This window comes from Lissotriton helveticus, chromosome 6 (assembly GCF_964261635.1).
Source record: "Lissotriton helveticus chromosome 6, aLisHel1.1, whole genome shotgun sequence".
Lineage (NCBI taxonomy): Eukaryota > Metazoa > Chordata > Amphibia > Caudata > Salamandridae > Lissotriton > Lissotriton helveticus.
In genome coordinates, this window is record NC_136067.1 from 2,054,651,723 (window position 1) to 2,054,674,887 (window position 23,165).

General features: G+C 47.3%; 1 protein-coding gene across 1 annotated transcript in view; it reads left to right on the forward strand.

The window, feature by feature from the left end:
• The window catches only part of LOC144763995 (low density lipoprotein receptor adapter protein 1-B-like), a 140,514-nt gene that overhangs the window by 11,768 nt on the left and 105,581 nt on the right, over nucleotides 1-23,165 (forward strand). The window contains exon 2 of the mRNA XM_078650116.1: nucleotides 20,868-20,980. Coding sequence (XP_078506242.1) covers nucleotides 20,868-20,980 — 113 coding nt within the window. The remainder of the gene's footprint in view (nucleotides 1-20,867; nucleotides 20,981-23,165) is intronic.

The window sequence follows — 23,165 nt, forward strand, 5'->3', positions numbered from 1 at the left end:
CTGGATCAGAATGTTGACCCTCATACAGAGTGATGAGGTGCTGGATCATATACATACCCACCAGTCGCTGCTCGGCTGGGGGCAGTTTCAGAAACGATTGTGCCACTATTTCGTCTGGAAAAGTGGTAGAATCAGTAGTCCATCGGACTGCTGATCGGGCTAGTTCTTGTTTATGCATAGTACTAAGTTCACTATAACCGATTCGTGATTTCAGAATGTGATCGGTAGCTTGAAATACTTGCTCTAGAGAACCTTGTTCTGGTGCTGTAAGAGAGAAAACTTTCTTGTGTTCTAGACGTGAATGTCGGTCGGAAAGTCTAGTTCTACCTACATACGCTATTCTGGAAGGATTCTCGTCGTCTACCTCTTCAGGATCAGAGGCGTCTTCTTTCTCGCTTACTTGTGCTGCTTTGCGTTTCTCGTGTAACCTTATTATTTCCTTACGAATTTTCTTGTACATACTCTCTATACTACTGAGTGTCTTGTGTCTTCCCTCGGCTATATGATCACTCCATTTTGTCAGAACTCTCATTTCGGTCGGATCTTTAGTCGGACAATCTTGTTCCCTTATTAGACAATTAATTAGAAACTTTAAAAGCATGAGCTGGGTCTCAGCTTTCCTTTGAGACATGGCTTCTCCAATACTTTCTGGGTCTGTTCCTGTACGAATGAAACGATATATTCTGTCTAGATCTTCTTTCATATTCGGTAGGGTGTCCAAATACTCGGTCACCCGTCTTACACGCAATGAATATATGACCATATTATCATCGCCTGGGACTGAATCATAACGGCATTCGGTAAGTGCTCGCTTGATATCTGCAACGGACTGAAATTTGGGTGTACGCTGTACCGCTAGCTCATGTAGCGTCATACGTCTGTGTTGAGGCGGGGTACGAGGAGAACCTCCCCCCGCGGCTCCTAGACTGGAATCGTCGGTGTGTACTGTACGGGCGGGCAGAGTGACTGATGTAGCGGGAACTTGTACTGTGGGCTGGACCGGGGGTACCGTAACAGGTGCTGTAACAGGTGCCCCGGTGACTGGAGGAGCAGGAATTACATTATTTACAGGAGCTGGCGGAGCAGGATTTGCATATTCTGGGACTGTGTCGTCCAGATAGGACGAGAGAAAAATATCAGCTGCGGTCGGTTTATGACGTAGCTTGGTCGGAACTAGTGATGGCGGAAAATTACTGGATGCCTCCGGGGTTGCTTTTGGCAAGCCCTCGGCAAGAAGAGGGTACATACCCTTAATAAGGGCATTCCTCTGTCTGTCTGACTGTTCAGTTTTAACTCGTTCACCTATTTCGATTAATTCCCTTTCTTGGGCTCTCTCTGTGGATTCTCTACTTAATTCTGACTTTCTGATTTCTTTTTCGGTTCTTTTATGAGATTCTTTGCGCCATAACTCGATGGCATCTTTCTGTGACTGTCTGGCTTTCTTTTTCCATAATGCTTCTTCTACTCGCATGATGCACTCGGCATACCATGTGCCTGATACAGGCCATCTATATTTCTCTTCTAATTCCTTGGTGTACTCTACCCATAAGTCTAGATATAATATGGCACTTATGCCATGCTTATGATACATAAAATGACCTGGACTGTCCCTAGGCGGGACAGGAACTGCTTCCTCGAGCAGACCTCTTCTAGTTCTTAACTGACGTAACTTTGAGAACAAAGGCATGACTTAGACTGGAATCTAGACACAATACAATACACGATAAACACAATAATGACTGAAAAACAAATCATTCATACCACGACATTGAATACACATTGAAATGACATTTTAAAATAACAGTTCGGACAAAATACTACCTAGAATACTGAGAACAGAAACACATGAATTTCTCGAGAACAGAACTTACTGGAACAGAAACTTACTAGAATGACTAGATGTACTGCTAAAACAGTACGAAACTTACCGGTCCCATAAAGAGACACGTCAGGACCCGCATCCACCTAGGTGGACACTTCGTGTTGGATCTGTGTACCCAAACCCACGGACCAGAGACAAATTAATTGACCCTGTCTAGATACTACCCCAGCAACGGTACTCACCGGGCAGCAAGAACGGAAGGCCTCGGACTGGACTGGACTGCTACGACGACGGACTACGAACTTCGGACTTCAGTTACGGGTGGGCCTCCGGATACCTCGGACCTTGAACTCTCGGCTTGGGCTCTGGTCGGGACTCGCCGCGTTCCTCCACCGCCTCGTCTGGATGCTGGACCGCAACCTCCGTCTCCTCCGTGGGCCTGAGGGATACTTGAAGCAGAAATATCTGCACGTGCACGGTATGGTTCCGTCACGGCTGCAGAGGGTCAGGGGGCTTGCGTGGCTTCTCCGGCGCGTGGGGAAAGGGCAAGTTCCTATTCGGGCGCCATTATGTGGTAAATAAATAATTAAATACCTGTTCTATTTTTCGGAATAAGCAATAAACAGATAGCTCAATAAATAAGAGTCAGGATTCGAGGTAGCTGGAGTTTTACAGGCTTTAATCAGGCATAAAGGACAGGAACAGGACAGCCTGTACGGGAATGGGATGGCAGCTGCCGGGGGCAGGATCGGGACAAAAGCTAACTTTAATAACAGTGCATAACATATATATACTAAAACAAATTACATTGCATTCAGTACAGTAGGCGTAGCAGTGGGCGGAGTTCATAGCAGTCGCGAAAGATAAGGCAGAAAGTAGGTGTAACAAGAGGCGTGTACATGGCGTATACATAGACATGTGATGTAAACGTAACAGAATATGTCATAAATGGGGCGGAAACATGGAGGGGGCTACCTGAGGAGCCGGGACCTCTAACCTAGTGGTGCGCGCAAGCTGGCAATGACGTGTTACTAGGAGGAACTGGGGGCTATGACTTCTGCACTAGAAGAGGAGACTAAAGTCTGGAGTGTCAGAGCGACATGTACCTAAACACTATCTAGTATCTGATGTTTAGGGAACATGTTGACAGAATCCAAAAGTTATCAGGGCAAAGGCTAACAGACTCTAAGACTGGTGCATGCATTATTCTACATGTAGTGCGGGTCGAGGAATATTCTATGACCATTAATACAGTATTTCTCTTACATGGAGACATAAAGGCTAGACTATGACGGAAACTATTGATGCGATTCAGTAGCTTAAGAATGCAGGGAAGGAGAGCTGGACTGATAACTAGAATCATAACATACTCTTGGCAGACTAGCAGGCAGAGCCAGGCCGAGCCGGGCACTGTGAGGCAGGAAGTAAGTGAAGGGTCAGGGATGCAGGTGGGGGCTATATCGCTCCTCGGAGAGGGTTCAGGAGACTGGAGCTGAATCTGGTGTCCGGGCCCTTTTGAGGCCTAGAAACGGGGACTTTTCAATGAATTAACGTGCACACTGTGAAACGTGGCAACATAGGTTTACATAGGCCTAATACTCGTTGTTTTCACGAGAACTGGAAACTGGCATACTAGAGTTGGACACAACTATAATTGCGCCTTTAATCGATCATAAGGGAATACATATGCATATTAATCATGCACATATAACATAGGGTGGGGAACACGTAGGGACACAGAACATGGCAAAATTTACTTTTCCACAGTAGACCAGAGTGAACTTGGTGTACTGTAAAGTCTAATGAGTTTTACTTGTTGAGTCCAAAGGTTTCTGTCCACAAAGCTCTAATTTAGCTTTGCATGTGAAGTAACTGTGTTATCCGTTTTACACCTGCCAAAATGGACCTAGTTAAAGTTCAAACCTGTTTTTTTTAAATCCGCTTTGTCATTTGCTTATAACCATGTGTAGTTTTATGCCAGGGTCCTCTTTCGACTGATTTAATTATTCATAAGAGTTTTGAGAAACGCTTAGGGCTTTGAAGCAGCATTGGGAGCTGCAAGGGGAAGGTTCCAATATTAATCTAAATATTAACCAAATTAACAGTTTCTGTTGAGCCTTTTTGCTCCCTCTTAGTACAATGTCTTCTTCCAGTTGTCCGGGTATGGTAAAACGCCATAGCAAAGTTCACTTCCGCAATGTCATGAGTTTCATTGAAGTGACCTTGAATGAATATCTGCTATAGGACATTGGATGCTACCTCTACCCCAAGGATGGGTCATCTTGGCGCTGGGAGGACCGAGAGGAAGTGGTCGTGTCACAATCGTTAACAGGCTAACTTGAGCCGGCTTTTGTCTTAAATGCCTACAGCAAGAACGAATTATGCTTTCACCAGCCACGTTTTCAAAGTTAAATAAAAAAAAAAAAGATAAGTAGGTGCAAATCTAAGAGATTCAGGCAGAGAATCCTGAACTTTGGCTGCCCTGGAAAATCAACAGGCTCAAATTAGGCCGGTTTTGATCATTGGAACAAGTAGACGAGTGTGCAAAAAGGAGCAAAGCGCATGAACCGGTCTGTTGCGACATATTTTTGTTGGTAAATAGATAACTCCCTCCTTTGTAAACAAAGCACAGGACTTTTGAGGCACATCTTTTAGAGACTGGAAGCCAGTCCAAATGTGGAATTTGAACAGTCTGCAGCCTGTTATGCAAATAAACTGTGAGGCCCCGATGTAGCAAATTCCCATAAGATAAATCGAAAACAACCTTCTGGACCCTTCCCAGTCCGGCTTCCGTGCCTCCCATAGCACGGAGGCTGCATTGTTGGAGGTTACGGACACTATAAGGCTGACATTGGATAGAGGGACCCCGTGATCCCAGTCCTCCTTGATCTGTCGGCAGCTTTTGACACCATCTCTCATAAGATGCTGCTTGACAGACTGGGAGGGATTGGTGTCAAGGGCCTGGCTCTCAAATGGATACAAAGTTATCTATCCGAGCGCATCCAGCTGGATTCTTTCGTGTCACAGACTATAGTGATGGACAGGGGAGTTCCTCAGGGATCTGTCCTGAGTCCCACCCTATTTAATGTGTACGTGACCCCCCTGGCTGATATCATCAGAGGCCATGGATTTGAAACAATCTCGTATGCTGATGACACGCAGCTAATTGTCCCCATTGAGGATGACATTTTGTCAACTCAATTGAAATTTAAAAACTGCATGTCTAGCATTGCGAGCTGGATGAGGAAGAACTTTTTACAGCTCAACTCCTGTTCGGGAAAGCAGAATCAATCTGGTCTCCCGAGTGGTGGCCTGCTGAGCTGGGTGAAGCCCCCTTCCCTAAGAACTGGGTGAAGAACCTTGCCATTAGGTTAGATAACAAACTATCAATGGAGGAGCAGGTGAAGACACTGTCAGGCACCTGCTTCGGCACAGTGAAGATGCTTAGGAAGATCTTTCCCTGGAATCCCCTCTCAGCAAGAAAAACCCTTATCCAGTCACTCCTGGTGAGTGGACTTGACTACGGCAATTCATTGCTTGTGGGAGTAAGGGAAGATCTTCTATTTAAATTACAGGTGGTACAGAACACGGCAGCCCGCCTTGCTCTCAACAAGCCGGCGCGGACCCCTTCTGCCCCTCTGTTGAGCCAACTTCACTGGCTCCCGGTCAGGAAACAAGCTATTTTTAAGATGCTCTGTGTGGTCTTTAGATCACTACAGGGGAAAGGCCCTGCCTATCTTAGAAATAAACTCATACGGTACCAACCGGCTCGACAACTAAGATCAAGTAATGGAAATCTCCTGTGCATCCAAAGAATACACAGGGCCAGGATGGGGGGGGGAAGAGCCTTCTCGTATCTGGCTGCCAGTCACTGGAACAGTCTGCCGCAGAACATTAGGGCCTGCGGTGAGCTAACCAGTTTTAAGAAACTTTTAAAGACCTGGCTGTTTTAGATGTGCACGCCCAATGAGTACCTTTTCCTCTAAGCGCCGAGAGATCCCCCTGGGGATGATTCACCTGCGCTTTATAAATGAGTAAAATAAATAAAAAAATAAAAGTGATCAGGGACTGAACCGCCGATTTCCTGGCTGAGACAGGAAGAAGAGGGTAAACTGTATAAATAGATCAGGTAGGTCGAAACATTTAGATTTGACACACGAGATCTTCGCACCACAAGTAAGACTGGCGTGCTGTAAAATCCCTACTTTCTTCACGCAGGTCGGGGGGGGGGGGCTGGGCATATTTCCCAAGTTCATTAGGCCAGAAGACCAAATAGAGGTTTGAGCTCTCAGCAGCAAAATCGCCGTCTTTTTGGAGTTCAAAATTGCAACTCCTCTATGATTCCATGGCTGACATGCAAGCAGAAATACATTACTGGTGGTTAACAAGGTTATCTGCAATAGAAGTGCTAACCTGTGTATCGTCCGCTGGAAACATCCAAAGGACCTCCCCAGACCACCAGAAATGGGGACTGAGCACTCCTGAGATAAAAAGCTGCAAATAGACACAGCTTCTCTGTCCTCCAAAAACTCCAAAAACAAGACTTAAGCCACCCCAGAGCAAGATCACAGACTCCCAAGCCTCCAAGATGGTGAATAAGCACAGAATGAAAGACCATGTCCTAGGCTGTCGAGAGGTCTAGCAGAACCGTCGCGACCTATCCGCCTTAGTCCAAGACGTTTCTACGATCACCCACAAGAGCCAGGAGCACGGTCTGAATACTGTGATCAGATCCAAACCTATATTGAGTGTCCTCTAGCTGATGATTTGATTATAAATAGGCTGAAAGCTGATTATTAACATGCTTCTCTATCGTCTTAGCTTGAAGAGGAAGCCAAGCCATAGGTCTAAAATGAGAAAGTTTGCAGATGGTCTCTTTGGAAGAGGAAGTACATGAGCTTGTTTCCAGCATGAAGGGACACCTGCGGAATACAAAGAAATATTACAGGTGTCCGGCAAATAAGGTCACACAACCTCTTCCACCATATGCAAGATGGGCACACATTGGAATGCATGCCTAGTTTAATGGTGGAAAGGAAAGCTTGTTCAGTTTTCACTGTAGTCGGATTCCACTCCGCGAGAGACCAGGGCCAGTTAAAGATCATCTCGAAACACGGATGCCAGCTTGGGGTGAAGGGATGCTAGTAATAACATTCAGTTTACTCAAGGAATGAAAACTGGCCCGTATTGTCTCAATTTATTGAAAAGGACCTGAGATGGGCCAGTCTTAATATGTGAGGCTAAAGAAGGAGGCACGCTTTCTAAAAGGGGAAAGAGTTATTTCAAGGAGTGTTTTGCTCTTGTAATCCTAGAAGCAGAAAAGTCAGCCCAGGGAGAATTCTAGGATGTTGATTGCTTTATGATAAAGGTTCTTAGCAATTGGGAAGTTACCTTCCTCCAAAGACGTTGAAACCTCTTGGAGTGCCTTTTGACAATGTTCATTTTATCTGAATACAAAGGGTAGTAGGCTTACACCTGATAGCATTAATTCATCTTTGCGGTGCAATTTTATCTAGTGTACCAGAGTTCCAGTGTCCTCCAAAGATTGAGGTCTTTTCTTCAATCTGATGATGAAGATTAAGAGTAATAGTGCAGAGTTCTGCCGCCACGTTGTCATTATTTCCTGTTTGCTCGGATCTAACCAACTTCTTAGCAAAGCGGAATAAAAACCTGTGACCAACTGGTTGAAAATTATATAGAACTGCACCATATAATGGCCCATCCAAGCTCAAGGTATCGGGGTATTCACTGACCGTCTAAGAGGTGTCCCGCATATGAATAGGATCGCTGACTATCGGTTTCAAAAGCATTCATCCGTTCCAGGGAGTCTTTCTACTTCAAATTGTTCACACGAAATGAAGGTCTCTCAATACAGGAAAGTTGGGAAACGTTATCAGCACCGTCTGCTACGAAGTAGCTTTTCAGACCCAGTGACCTATAGTACCTGCGAATGTTCTTTTTGTAGTAAACTACGGGTATTTTCAATATTTCAGGAATGTCACCTTAGGGGGAAAATCCGAAACCTCCGAATGTAACCTGATAGGATTGAACCTGAGCCTTCAGATCACAGCACAGAGGAGGAACTGAGCGGTCTTTGTATCCAGGGCCCTTGGAGCGGACACAGAATGTGGCCTTTGTGTAGCCAGAGTGAGGGAAGGTGGGTTTGAAGAGAGGAAGATGAAGGAAGCGGTCCCTGTAACCCTATTGCTCCTTGTACATTTTATATTTTTAGGTGGCCATGGCTTGATATTTTATCCACCCTAAGGAGGAGCCGGGTGGCGAGGCCAGAAAGCCACTCACCTTCCCTAGTGGCGCTATGCACAGTTGTTCCCCAGTCTGGTGGTGTCCCATAGTGTCTTTCGCTCTGATTGCCCCGTGTTCTTGCTGGGGTAGAGGGCTCCCTGCCAGGGGATTGCAGATATTTGATGAGAGCTCCAGCCTGTGTCGTCTTCAGCCGCCCTACGATACCAATGCATGTTCTGAATGGTCATTCTTTTACCAGTGAAGAGGAGTAAAGGATGGAGTGTGGCTTCTGAACAGTCAGCACACACTCTTCAGAAGCCAATCTCCTTATAAAGTTCATTTGGACATTTTCTATCTAGCCAATGCACCCCCTCTTTACTCCGTCTCTCCATCTGTTTATCTTGCTTTGCCTCGCGTTTGTGGCCCTCATTGTTATCAGCCTGTGCAGGAGCAGTATTTTTTCCTCTTTTGTGATGGTGTGCATGCTCGCTTCCTCTCGTGCAGAGTGTGAACAGGACTCTGGGGGTGTCATCTCCTGAGCGGTCTCTTTCAGTTTTACCAGCTCTCTTGCTAGAAACAGTTTCTGCTTGCTGCTCCTGAAATGTTGGTTTATCTGGACGGTGGGAATGCAAGGTGACGTGATTATCTAACCCAAATATATCTTGCCAAGAACCACCCTCCTCTATCCCCCACACCATCTCCTGGTCTGATCATTTCGCCAGTGCTTTGCACCGGAGCCCCTGTGATACTGCTCATCAGATCACCTAGACAGACGGACACACTCACCCACCCACATTCACCCCACTTTCTCTCTGATGCGTTTTACAGATTCGTAACTCATGCAGAACACGTGGTCCCCGCTCCACCACTGACTCGCGTTGGGTTCCAGGTCATTGGTTTCTAACCTGTAATTTGGTAAAAGCGTGGGCCTAAAGGGACGGAGCTGCCTTGTTTCTGCTCGGAGCCTAGCAGCAGGGTTAATAATTTAATGTTTGAACATTCTTTTCATTTTAGATGAGACTTTTCTGGGCCAGCCACGCTGGGATTTCAAGCTGTGCTGTGCTCGTGGAAAACTCAGGTTGTCGAGGCGTCTGCGATGTGACCTGATTTTGGAGAGCCGTGGCAAGTGCCCCGATGGATGAGGGCATCGGAGGTACCTTACCTCGTCTACTGGGGGCCGGGGCAATGCACACCTACTCTATCCAAGGAGGATCCCCTCAGCTCATCTGGTCGAAAGTTATTGGTTCTAAATTTAGCTGTTGCGAGTTTTCTCCTCCAAAACTAAATGTTCACAAAAATATAAATGAATTTCAGGGAGAAATTCGATATAACTTGTCAAAACTCCAAGACAAGTAAACTATAATGTGCACTTGCACTGTACACCATGAAATGACTGAATTGGTATAGAAACAAGATTTGTGATGATCTTTCACTGGTTGAAAAGGTATTTTGAATGATATTTATTTATTTAATTTATTTATTTATTCAAAGTTTTATATAGCGCGAACAAGATCCTTACAGATATCAGAGCGCTTCACAATGACAAGGTAGGGGCAGTAGGAATGAACAGAGGTAATGGGAGCAGTGTAGTAGTCACTAACATGAAAGGATAATAATAACATACATAAAACATATCAATATACAGTCAGGTAAACAGGTAATATAACGGCACAAGTCATTGATCCCATTACAGAGGTGTTCAGGTACACCTTGGGTGTGTGGAAGGCTTATACCAGTGTTTTAGTATAGAGAGCGCACTGAGTGGGGGCATCGGGAGGGTGAATCAGTGACCCAATGTGTCTCATATATTGGTCGGTAGGAAGAAAGTAGCGTAGTAGTGTCACCATCAAGTAGAGGTATAGTGCCAAAGGACAAGGTGAGCATTGATACAAGGCAATGCAGAGTCTCTGATCCAGCACCTATAAGGTTCAGGAGATCTTGGCCAGAAGGATGGTTTTCACCTCTTTCTTGAAGAGTGCAGCGGAGGAGATACGCCTAGTTTCAGGCGGGAGCGCATTCCAGATCCTGGGTGCCATTCCTGAGAAGGAGCGCTTGTAAGTTTTCTCTTTCCTGAATCTACGGGGTTTCAGGAGTAGATTTTTTGAGCTTCTATTGGATCTCGAACCTCCTGATATGGACAACTTTTGAGCGAGGTAGTTGGGTGCATTGTGGTGCACGGCCGCGTGTGTCATAACTGCAATTTTTAGTTGTATTCTGGCTTCAAAAGGCAGCCATTTTAGGGACTTTAAATCTGGGGAAAATAGCGAATGTTTTCTTGAGCCAGTAATGAGTCTTGCGGCAGCGTTCAGGGAGGCTCTTAAGGGTGCTGTTGTGGATAGCGGGAGTCCGCTGAGGGTCACAATTCCGTAGCCGATTCGAGGGATGACTAACGCTTGTACAGCAGTTTGGAAGTCTTCAGTAGGGAGGAAGGGTTTGATTTTCCTCAGTGTGTTGATTTGGAAATTAGCTGCTTTTGTGGCTTTGCTGACGTGTTGCTCCATGTTGAGCTTGGCGTCCAGTGTGATGCCTAGGGATTTCGCTGAGTCCACGATGGTGGGTTGGACATTGAGTGCTGTTAGGTTGTTGAGCCATGTTTGGGTGGTGGAAATTTTTGCCGGGGGTGAGATGAGAAGGAACTCAGTTTTCAGAGCATTTAGTTTGAGGTGATTATCGGCTAGCCAAGATTGAGTGTTAATAAGCGTGGAATTCAGATGTTTGATATCTTCCGGAGATTGAAGCTTTAGGTACAGTTGTGTGTCGTCGGCGTACATATGGAATTGGACATTAGAAGCTTGGAGCAAGGTGGCGAGCGGTTCCATGACGAGGTTGAACAATGTGGGGGAGAGGGAGGATCCTTGTGGAACACCTAGATCTGCAGGCACAGGTGAAGATAGCACATTATCGATCTTGAACTTCTGAGACCGGTTGTGTAGGAAGGACGAAAACCATTTGAGAACCGTTCCCGATAGACCCATTCTAGTGCTTAGCAGCTCCAGCAGGTTCTCATGTTTGACCGTGTCAAATGCTGACGAGAGGTCAAGAAGGATGAGGAGACAGGACTCATTGCAATCAAGAATTTGGAGGGCGTCATCAATTATGTGTGTCATAGCTGTTTCCGTGCTATGTTTCGCTCGGAAGCCTGATTGATGAGAGTTGAGGAGGTCAAATTGGTCAATGTGTCTTGTTAGTTGGAGTTGGACACATTTCTCCAGCAGTTTGGCCAGGGTGGGGATATTGGTGATGGGCCGGTAATTGTTTAGGTCAGACGGATCAGCTGTAGGTTTCTTGAGTATAGGCGTGACTTGCCCCACCTTGAGGGAGTCTGGAATGAGGCCTTGTTGCAGGGAGCAGTTGATGATTTTGGTCCAGAGAGGGAGGAGCAAGGGGATGAAGTCTTTTACAGCATTAGCAGGTAGAGGGTCTGTGAGGTGGTTAGAGGGCTTCAAGGTGCAGAGCAGTTTGTGTATTGTTTCTTCCGAGTAGGTATCGAAGTACTGCCAGGAAGCCATGTTTTTAGGTTGAGTGTTAGCCATTCTTGTGTGGTTGGGGAATCGGCTTACATCCATGATGAGGTCATTTCTTATGTTGTCAGTCTTTAGCTTAAAGAAAGCAGAGAAGTCTTCACAGTGTGGGGTGTCGCTTGTTGTGCTATTTGATTGTAAGGGTTGTGCCTTTGTTTGGGTTTTGATTAGTTCGAAGAGTTTTCTTGGCCTGTTTTTTGCTTGGTCCAATTGGCGGCTGAAGAAGTCCAACTTTGTGCGCTTTATTTTCCTGAAGTAGGCATTTCTCTTGTTTTTAAGCCTTTTGAGGTGCAGTGCTGAGGGGTCCGCTCTCCAGGTGCGCTCTGCCATTCGCATCGAACGCCTGTCGTCATTGAGTCTGTCGTCATACCAGGGGTTAGAAGTTTTGGAGGAGACTCTCTTCAGTTGCAGTGGGGCGACTTCATTGACTAATGTATTCATAGATTCAAGGTAGTGGTCAGTCAGTGATTGAACATCCGAGGCACCTGAAGGGGGAAGGAGGAGATTGCCGATGTGGGGAGGCAGAGTAGAGGGGTTGAGATTCTTCATGTCCCTTTTCCATGTTTTGGATTTGATTGGTTGAGCCGGGTTAGGTTTAACTTTTTCATTGATAAAGAAGGTGATAATGTGGTGATCTGACCAGTCGCAGGGTAGAATCGTCTCCAGTTGTGTAGAATTCTCTTTGGCAATGATGAGATCAAGTATCGCGCCTTTGTCGTGTGTTGGTCTATCGCATATTTGAGTGAGGTCAAGTGCATTAAGGAAAGTTTTGAGACTATTCATCACTGTGTCTTTCTGATCGTTCCAGTGGAGATTGAAGTCACCCAGGTAGACTTGGGTGGTCTGCCGACCGGCATTAGAAGTGATCATGTCCATGAGTTGTTGGGTGAATATGAGATTGTCACCAGGCGGGTGATAGATGAGATGTAGAGCACAAACTTGTTTGCCCTCGCTGGTGATGTCGAGGCAGAGGAGTTCACAGGAGGAGAGGGAGGGGGAGGTGACTTTAGTAACGGAGAGGTTGCTTTTAAAAATGCATGCAATTCCCCCGCCCGTCTTGTCTGAAGACCTGTCTAACCTAATGATGTGATAGTTGGGGGGGACTAGTATGTCCATAATCGGGGTAGAGGCTTCAGTGAGCCAAGTTTCTGTTAGAATGGCTAGGTCCAGATCCCTAGCTGAGACGAGATCTGCGATGTCGGAGGAGTGTCTCTGGGCCGATCTGCAGTTGAGTAGGATGCATTTGAGTTTGGGAGAGAGAGGGGTGGTCGAGCTTTCTAGAGTGAGGGGAACTTTTCTGAGGTTGTTAGGGACGGAACCTCTGTTGTTGAGTGTTGGGGGCCTCAGAGGGTTTGTAAGAATTGTGGGTATGGGGATGTGTGTGCTGGGTATGTGTTTTACCGGACCTGAGCCATAAGAGCGTAGGAGTGAGCATAGGTCGCGGTCCGACAGTGGGTTGAGGACACGGCGGGGGCGGTGGGAGTTGTTGCGAACGGGGATAGTCGGCCAGCGCGGATGTCGTTGGAGGCGAGGGTATGTAGGGCGGGTGCGTCCTTTGTAGGGTAGAGGGATGATGGGAGGTGGACTGGGCTGTGATGAGAGCAGGTCTTTGATTGCGCGGACATCTTTTTTGATTTGTAGAATATCCTCTTTGACTTGTTGGAGCGTGGGTAAAGTCTGGTCAGGGGGAGCATTGGGGATGGCGTAGGTGGTGGGAGCCATTGGTGAGTGGTTGTGTAGTGAGCTGGAAAGCGGGCAGGGAATCGAAGGGGGGGATATACTGGCGTTGTTGGAATGTTCTGCGGTGCAAATGGGTGGGATGGCATTCAAAGAGTGGGCGTCTTTGTGGACGGGGGGTGTGAGTGAAGTAGGCGGTGATGGCGGTGGGTGGGAGGCATAGGTAGTGCCGCCAGTGGGAGAGGGTGCCGGTGAGTGGAAGAGTGAGTGAAGGCTGAAGAAAGTGGGGGAGACCGGAGGGTAGTGAGGGCTGAGAATAGGAGGTGGGAGAGAGGGGGATGCTAAGGTAGGTGAGGTGGTATGTTCTGTGTGTGTTGTTGGGAGGGTGTGAGTGTCGTGGGTGGGAGTGGGGAGGGGGCTGGGGGGGAAAGGTGTCCGCCGTGGGGGGTATGGGAGGGGGGGTGGATAGGCTTCGAGTGGTGATGTTATCAGATGGTGGCGTGTTGTGGGTGAGAGTTGTTCTGTCAGGTGTGAGAGTGTCGTGGGTGAGAGTGGGGAGGGAGCTGGGGAGGGGGAGGCGTCTGTCGTGGGGGGATGGGAGGGGGGGGGGTGGATAAACTCCGAGCGGTGGTGTGTTCAGGTGGCGTGTTGCGGGTGGGGGTTGTTATGTCAGGGAGGAGAGGGATAGGGGGGATGTGAATGGGGGTAAAAGGGATCACGTTAGAGGGGCGGTTAGTATAAGAGGTGGCGACATTTGTGTCTGTCACAGCAAGTGGGCCATTTACTGGGGTGCTGGGGGAGTCTGTCCTTGGGGAGTGTGGGGTGTTAACAGCAGGTGGGCTATTTACTGGGGTGCTGGGGGTAGAGGTGTTGTAGGTGGGGGCTGCGACGTCAGGGGTGATGGTGCTGGTGGAGATCAGGGTGGGGGTCCGCAGATTGGAGAGGTGCTCTTTGAACTTGGGGAACAGGTTGTCTAGTAGTTCCAGGTTCTTGTCCGTGGATTGAATTAGGACAATCCCGTTGTTATAGATAGTAATGGTAGTCCTGCCAGGGAAGAGGTGCGAAGGTGTGATAGAGAGAGTTAGGCCATGAGTTGTTTTCCTGGTGGAGGAGACGGTAAGTAGGGTTAGGAACACTTTTCTCCATTGGGCTCTGCGTGAGGTGTGGAAGATGATATCGGTATTCAGGGCTCCATTGCCCGGTGAGAAGTAGGTGTCGGCAAAGGGTGTTTCAGGGTGCGACCTCATGAAGTTATGTTTAAAACGTTTAGTGGTTTTTTGGTGAGGGTGGAGGGGTAGTTAATTCTAAAAGTGTGCTTGCCGTTGCGCTCCATTTTAGAGGCTGTAATGTTGGGTGTAGGAGCTAGGGCGTTATAAGTGACACTAGTGAGCATCCAAAAGGGATATGAGGTAGCGTCCAAAAGAGATATGAGGTAGTATGTATCTAAATCTAAATCACTGTATCTGAATACAATAATCACAATCAGACTCAGCAGTCGTTGTAAACATGGTCAGAATCAAAATCTAAATACAATAATCACAATCAGACTCAAAATACAACGAAAACAGGATGTAGGAGGTGTTAATTGGTGCAGTCCAAGGAGCGGAGTGGAATGGGTTTACCTTACCGCAAAGGATGGAGACAGAAATATGTGAAGGGAGATCGACGTAGCATAGGTATAAAAATACTAATAGTAATAATACAGGTATGAGGTAGCATAGTAATAGTAGTAATAAGAGTATGAGGTAGCAGTCGGTGCAGTACTGAGATAGAGGAAGAAGGGTACAGCTTATAACAGTGGATAGTCTAGAGGTGTAATATTAGTGCTACACTAGAACAAGATACACGTATACAGAGTGAAGAGATATGTAGTTTTTAGAGATATGAGGTAGTTAACGGTGCAATACTATATTGAAAGTGCGAGGGGTGTAATATACATAAAGGAGTATAATATTAATGATATACCAGGTCAGAGTATATATTTATTTATTTATTTATTTATTTATTTTAGCGATTTGTATAGCACCTGGTGACCCAAGGGCATCCCCGCGCTGTAAGGAGATTGTTTATCCTGTAAGGAGAGGGAGGGAGGAGGAAAAGTTATTTCGGGAATAGGTGCGTTTTCAGTTTTTTGCGAAAGGTCAGGTAGATGGCTTCCAGTCTGAGGGTGCGTGGGAGGGAATTCCATCTCACGGCCGCTTGCACTGAGAATCGTCGGCCTCCGGTGCGGGTCCTTTTGAATTTGGGGACGTTGGCTAGGTGCTCACTGTCTGAACGGAGGGATATGGATGCTTTGTAGGGGGTGACCAGGCTGCTGAGGATAGTAGGGCCAGATCCGTTGATAAGTTTGTGTGTTGTACACATGGCTTTGAATTCCACCCTTTGGCGAACAGGGAGCCAGTGCAAGGCCTTGAGGGCTGGTTTTGCTGACACTCTCGACGGAAGGTTCGTGAGCAGACGGGCCGCAGCGTTCTGTGTCCGCTGTAGTCTAGTCAGGGTGGCCTCTGGGGCGCCCAGGTAGACCATATTGCTGTAGTCAAGACGGGACAAAACTAGCCCCTGGATGAGAAGTTTCCTAGAGGGAGGAGGAAGTAATGGGAGGATCTTACGGGTGGTGCGCATGAGCCCAAAACAGGTGCCAGCAGTTTTGGCCGCTTGCGTCTTCATGGTGAGCTCCGGTTCGAGCCATACTCCAAGGGTTTTGATTTCACGCTTCGGGGAGGGGATTTCTCCGAATACGTCGGGCCAGACTGTTGGGGGGATGGTTGCCCATTGTTTTCCCAGGAGCATCACTTCGGTCTTAGACCCGTTTAATTTTAGTGATGAATCACTCATCCAGCTGTGTATTTGGGTAAGGCAGTTCGCCAGTTTCTCTGGGTGGTCGGCTAGTTGGGATAGAGAGACGACCAGTTGAGTGTCGTCAGCGTAGCTTACCATTTTTATGTTAAATGGTGTCACCACGTCTTCCAGGGGAGCCATATATGCGTTAAACAGCGTCGGGCTCAGGGAAGATCCCTGCGGGACCCCGCTTGTGAGGGGGAGGGTGGCTGAGTGGTAGATGCCGTCCCATACCTGGAACGTGCGTCCGGTGAGGAAGGATTCTGTCCAACTAAGTGCCGTCCCGGTGATCCCTGCTGCCTCGAGCCGATGGAGGAGGACACGGTGGTTGACTGTGTCGAAGGCTGCGCTGAGATCCAGGAGGATCACTGCCACTGACCCTCCTGAATCCAGTATGCGCCTTGCCTCCTCGATGACGGCGAGGAGGGCAGTATCTGTGCCATGGCCCGGGCGGAAACCAGTTTGGGATTCCCGTAAGATGTTGTTTGTTTCAAAGAACTGGGACAATTGTCTGTTGACCAGTTTCTCAGCTAGCTTGCTGATTGCCGGTAGGAGAGAAATTGGTCGATAGTTTCCCATGTCTGCTGGATCGAGCTGAGGTTTTTTAAGGAGTGCTTTTACCACCGCGCTCTTCCAGCTGGCAGGAACAGATCCCTGGGTAAGTGAGCTATTAATGAGCTCCGTGACCGTGGGAACGATGACAGGGGCAACGGTTTTGAGGAATCTGATGGGAGCCGCATCAAGTGGTGAACCACTTCTCATTTTGGTCATAGTTCGCTCGACTTCCAGACATGTTACTGGCCTGAATGTCTCAAGTTGAGGACGAGGATGACTTTCGGTTTGACTGGGGGGTGTCGAATTGTCCAAGTGGCTGGTGGGCCCGGGCGGGGGGAGGCAAACTAGTATACGGGCGATTTTATCGTTGAAGTACGTGGCTAGGTCATTACTTCGGTCCACCGATGGGACACTGGAGGACGGTGAATGGGGTACTTTGAGCAGCTCCTTTACGATTAAGTAGGATTCCCTGGCTGAATTAGAAGATTCTGTAATCCGCGTGTCATAGTGGGAGGCTTTGGCGTGCCTGATGGCATCTTTGTAGAGTCTGACTGTATTGTGGTATGCATCCTTGCTGGAGTGCTGCCAGTCTTTCCTCCAAAGCCGTTCGGCTCTTTTGCAGTTTTTACGGAGGAGTCGGAGGTCAGTGGTATACCACGGGGCGTACCCAGGTTTTCCGTTTTTATCCTCCCTAGTTCTTAGTGGGAGTACGGAGTCCAGGGAGGAGGTGATCCACTCTCTGAAATTGCTGTCAGCGACAGCCGGATCGTCTGCGCGTGCCGGGCAGGTGTTTTTAAGAATGCTGGCCCACTCTTCGGTAGGAAGTCTGGACCAGGTCCTGATATTATATATATATTATATACATAATAGATGTGCAAAGGAAAAGCAGCAGGAGTCAGAGATGCCCCTAGTGAGCAGCCAGAAGTATATGAGGTATCCGTTAGTGCATTAAGTACATGTAGAGGTATAATACTGCAATAAACGGTAGACACTCGGTACTTGAGATTAGGAGAGAGGAGAGATAGGGTCAGACCACTCCAAAATGGCCGCCAAAGTAGAGGAGATAGCTACGGCAGTCCTCTGTTAGTTTCTGTTGCTTTTAGGCACAGGGAGGGCAGAGTCAGATTCTAGATTCTGTTTGAGCCAGACCAGATCCTCTCTTGCTGGGAGGGAGTCTTATCTGTAATATGGTCTGTGTGGGGGAGTCAGAGTCATGATAATATGGCAAAAAAGAGTATCCAAAGAAGAAGAGGGGTTGCGTGTAAGTGGTGGGTGGAAAATCACCCCTATGAGTAGAACCCACCACCTCTTCGTTAATGGTGTGGTTGCAGAGGCTGGGTGTGGGGTGGACACCCCGTTGTCTCCTAGAAAGGGTCAATCTCAGAAGTTGCACCGACTTTATACTTCCTTGGCCCACAGAGATCTCAGGTGTTTGTGTATAAAGCCCTGTCGTTTCTGCAGTGGCCGGGTGACTTCCCTGTTAGGGTGTCAACTCCACTCTTTCACTTGGAAGGACTCGCACCGTGGGTCAAACTGAGGGGCGCGTGGCAGGAGGAGAGAAGAGTCTGAGCCGCCTCAAGTGCATCGAGGGGCAACGATCGGACCAATAAGTAGAGGAGCCACTCTGGGAAAGCCTTTCAATCTCGGGAAGTGCATGGTTTTGACATCTTCTTGATTTATGGCTCTGGCATTAGCCAAGACCCATTGATTTTACAATTATAGACCTAATAGGATTATTTATATAGGTTTCCAACCAGCCCTCTTCATCCATTGGTCTGTTATTTTCATTCACATTTTTGTCTGCCCACTACAGCATTCATGGACATTGCAACAGTCATTGGCTAACTTCACTGTGAGTGATGCATTCTGTTCTTTCACAGAGAGCACATCCACCATTGCAGTTATCTTTCGTACGAGGGATGGCTATGCTGTGCTTTTATGATAAGTTCATGTTTATATCTTTACGTGGGCGAGGCCTCAGGAGCTCGTCAAAAATAATGTTTGACACAGAAAAAAAGTAACAGAACAAGCATTGGCAAAGCCAAAAGTCTGGTAGCTGATGCCCGACCTATTGGCCTTGCCAATGCTTGATGCTTGTGTGTTTACGATTGTTAGTGACTCACATATATTAGCACTAGAACCCGAATAGATGTTAGTGTATTGATGTATGTGTAAGAAAAGAAGGTGACATGAAGTGACAATGATTTCATATGTTTCTTGTGTGTTATTTTGCACCTCTGGCCTATCCGTGGCGCTCTCAAGTAATTGAAAGGCAATGTACAATGCGCTGTAAAACATTTTACTAAATAAATGCTGTCTTTTTGACAGAAAGTCTTTTATAGCGTGTTTTTGTTTGGAAAGTGCCTGAACTAAGTCTTCTGCATGGCATGGAAAAGCTGTGATGCCCTTGTTAATTTGCCCCAGGGTCTTTCACATCCAAGCGAGACCATTGGAGTTGCTCCTTATGTGACTGTCCTGGTCAACATATGAGCGAAGATGCTCAAACCAGCTGTTCCATGGGACCTGGTGACGCTTGTGACCGCAGTGCGTGCATGCCATGCCCTTGAAAAATCTAGGCCACAAATGTGGATTCTGGGACAGCGGCTCCTGGATATTGGGAGTCCATGATGGGCGCTGACCCATTACTGCATCCCTTCCTTTGACAAAATCACAAACTGGTTGTCAATCAATCAATCAGGGAATTTGTAAAGCACACTGCTTACCCGCTAGGGTCTCAAGGCGCTGGCGGGGGGGGGAGGGGGAGTGCAGCTAGTGGTCGAAGAGCCAGGTCTTGAGCAGTCTTTTGAATGCCGGGAGGTCTGCGGTCTGTCGTAGGGGGAGGGCGTTCCAGGACTTGGCGGCTTGTGGGACTCAAGTGACTCTGGACTGTTCCTTTCAGGAAATAATGGGTCGAATCTCTGGTTAACTTCAAGAACTGACTCTTCAACACCTCAATAGTGACTAAATAGGTTGGGATCTTGCTCCGTTGCTGGTTTTTTGGGCGTATGCATTTTTTGTGGAAAACCTCTTATTTTCGTGGCTATGGCAATCTCGTCTGCTAAGGCTTTAGCCCAGTGATTTGTCTAATGTGATATCCAAATATAGGCCAGTGCCAGACTTTGGTCCTTGGTGCCTGTGTCTGAAGCACAGATTTCCCTCCCTTGTGATGAAAGGCCCTTCCACAGACTGGAGGCCGTAGGCCCCCGCGTGTGAGTTCAGGCACAGCGCAAGCGAATATCACTGACTTTAAGGACAAATGGGATAGAACATCTTACGCATAGCTCAAGAACTGTAAGAACGCTCAGCTGCAGAAGGTGTTCGCACCAACCTTGTTTTCTTCTTATATATTCCAGATCTGACGTTTCTGTCTGCCAGAGTGTACATTAAAGCCCTAATCCTCATTGTGGTTATTACTCTGACTGGACATTGATGGCATTTTGTGTTATTTACTGTGACCTACCTCACAGATAAATGCAATAATAAAAAGAATGTGGCAGTGAATATTCTGCTGAAATCTGGCTTCAGATGGTGCATCAGGTTGTAAACGACATACCTTCGCTTGATTTGTTACAGTGCTGGGCCATGAATTACTGCCAGTCTTGTGTGTGAAGTTGGAAATACCTGGACAGAAAACTGGTTGCCTAGTTTTGGGGTGAGGTTGTATTTCCATATCATTTTTAGAGAAGAGTTTGGGCTAAATAAAAAGGAAGAGGGGGATCATATGTTGTTGGTCGTCTAATTCTGAATTTCTGAAATGCTTGTTCTAATTGTTGATGACCGACTCTGTCTGTCATCACAGACATGTCCGCGTCTACTGATAAAGGTTTTCTGTCGCTCCTCTTACGGTCATTGACTTCTAGGACAGGGAGCTCCAGCGCTCTTTCACCAAAGAACCCTCACTGCCAGCTTCCAAGCACACGACACGCAGACACGTTTATTGACAGCTCGATGCCTCCAACGGGAGTCCAGGAGTTTATTGTTCAGATCGGGGTGATTATTGGGCTGTTGGCATGGCTGGTGTGTATTGCCCAATCCTCAAACCTCCTCTGGTCTGGATTTAGTTTCCATGGCTCATGAAGGGCACTGACCATTTGTGCACACCTGATTAGGGGATGTAATAAGGTGGCAGACCACCAAGAAATGCCATGCTTGTCACTGGACTGACCGCTTTTATCGTAGGTTGAACTGACCTCTTTGCTTTCCTCTTTTAGGCTAGAGTGGGATCCAAGAAGTTCCAGAAGGTCACGCTCACGGTTTCCCCACGAGGACTTGTGCTGCAGGAGTCTGAGAGCAACGCGCTGATTGAGAACGTTTCCATATACAGGTGCGTGTTTGGTTTGGGAATTACTATCGTCAGCACTAGGGCTAGTGAGTTCATGCTGGTTGTTGACATCTGCAAATACCTGCAAGTCACAGATTTGAATCCTGGCTAGCAAACTGAGCCTTTGGTCCATTTGAGTTTGGTAAAATGAGTACCATTACACTGAGCAAGTGTTACCTGCTGTTTACTGAACTTAGAAATGGAAAGACAGTTATATGCCACTCTGTAAATATTAGTGGGAGGTCCTAACCTCCCTAGATGCTGCTGTAGTTTCTTTACTATTATAGGCTTGTTATGATGTCACAGCATGGCTGTAATGAGAATGTATGTCGCTTTCTCCTTGTAACAGTGTTTTTCAAGTGGGTAGTTATTTCATAGCACTGCTTGCCACCCTTCTTGGCTAGGAGGTCCCTCCTTCCATCCACTTTGACCTTGCCTGCTGGAGGACGGACCGTGTGTCGACCTGGCATAGGGAGGGAGGTCAGTCCATAGTCCTCCTCTCAAAAGAAGACCTTCTAATGTGACAATCCACCATGTCTTCCGCTAACTCTTCCCACTGGCTCAATTAGGTTATTAATACCGGGGAAGAATGTGGACAGAATATTTCTGGAGATGGATCAACAAGGCAATCACCTGGCCTGAGGCTTTTGCAAAGCCTTTTGACTTCCTGCTCTGACTCCGCACATGAATGTGGCATCCAGGCAGATGTGACAGTGGTATCTGACCACTGTCACATCTGCCTGGATGCCACATTCCGCCAAAGCCGATCTAGACCATATTAAATGTGAAGAATGCTAGAGGGGCGGGAAGAAAGTACAAAATGAGAAATCAAAGATCTGAGTAGGGAGTGATGGAAAGTGATTTTGATTCACTTCCACTCCATATCTGGGCTGTTCACCTTCCTATGCTGGGAAGCACTCATGCATTTGACATTTAAATAGTAGCAACCACATGGCTGTTTGGCACCGGCTTGCTACAGGGTACCACAAGCCCCCACATATTATAACATGTTAGAAAGGATAAAGGAAGTTACCTGGGAGTTCTGTGACCTCTTAAGGTGACCTCTTAAAGGATCTCTGCCTGTGCCCAAATTCTTCCATGATCACTGATCTGTGATATACTGTTGGGAGTATTTAATCTCATATAATTTATTTAGTTGTTGCAGTTATCAGTGTGTATTTTTTTGGGTCTGACTTTAACCAAGGTATTATGATTTATTTTCCATCCAGCCTTATAAATCCATTGGCCTGTTGTGTTCTATTCAGTTTTCCTCTGCCCACTACAGTATGGGGTGGTGGGCAGCCTACTACAGCCATTGGCTACATTCACTGTGATGGTGTTTGACCTTTTCACAAGAAGCACACCCACTCACAAAGTAGTTCCCTTCATTGCCACATACTACTATGCCAATATGTGCTTTTTGAGACCAAAAATATTTTTGCTTTTACCCACTATTTTTTTTTTAGATTGACGAGACCCGGCAGGTACCCCAACAAAAATATTTTACACAAAATCCATGACAAATCTATCAATGACAAAGCCAACAAGCATTGGAAATGCAATAGGTCTCGCACCATTAGAGTTAGTGCTTTTAGAATTGTTTATGGGTTTTTTTTGTAAATGTTTAGCATTTTTGTTTCCTGTAGCCAATGCTAAAGAATTACAAATAAAAAAAGCCATAAACATTTCTTAAAGCTGTAACTGAAATGGTCTGAGACCTATTGCACTGTGTGAGGGTGAGGGGTTGAGGGGTGAGTGAGGGTGAGGGGTTGAGGGTGAGTGAGGGTGAGTGAGGGTGAGGGGTTGAGTGTGAGTGAGGGTGAGGAGTTGAGGGTGAGTGAGGGTGAGGGAGGGTGAGGGAGGGTGAGGGTGAGTGAGGGTGAGGGTGAGTGAGGGTGAGGGAGGGTGAGGGTGAGGGTGAGGGTGGGTAAGGGTGGGTGAGGGTGAGTGAGGGTGAGTGAGGGTGAGTGAGGGTGAGTGGTTGAGGGTGAGTGGTTGAGGGTGAGTGGTTGAGGGTGAGTGGTTGAGGGTGAGTGGTTGAGGGTGAGTGGTTGAGGGTGAGTGGTTGAGGGTGAGGGTGAGTGAGGGTGAGGGGTTGAGGGTGAGTGAGGGTGAGTGAGGGTGAGGGGTTGAGGGTGAGTGAGGGTGAGTGAGGGTGAGGGGTTGAGGGTGAGGGGTTGAGGGTGAG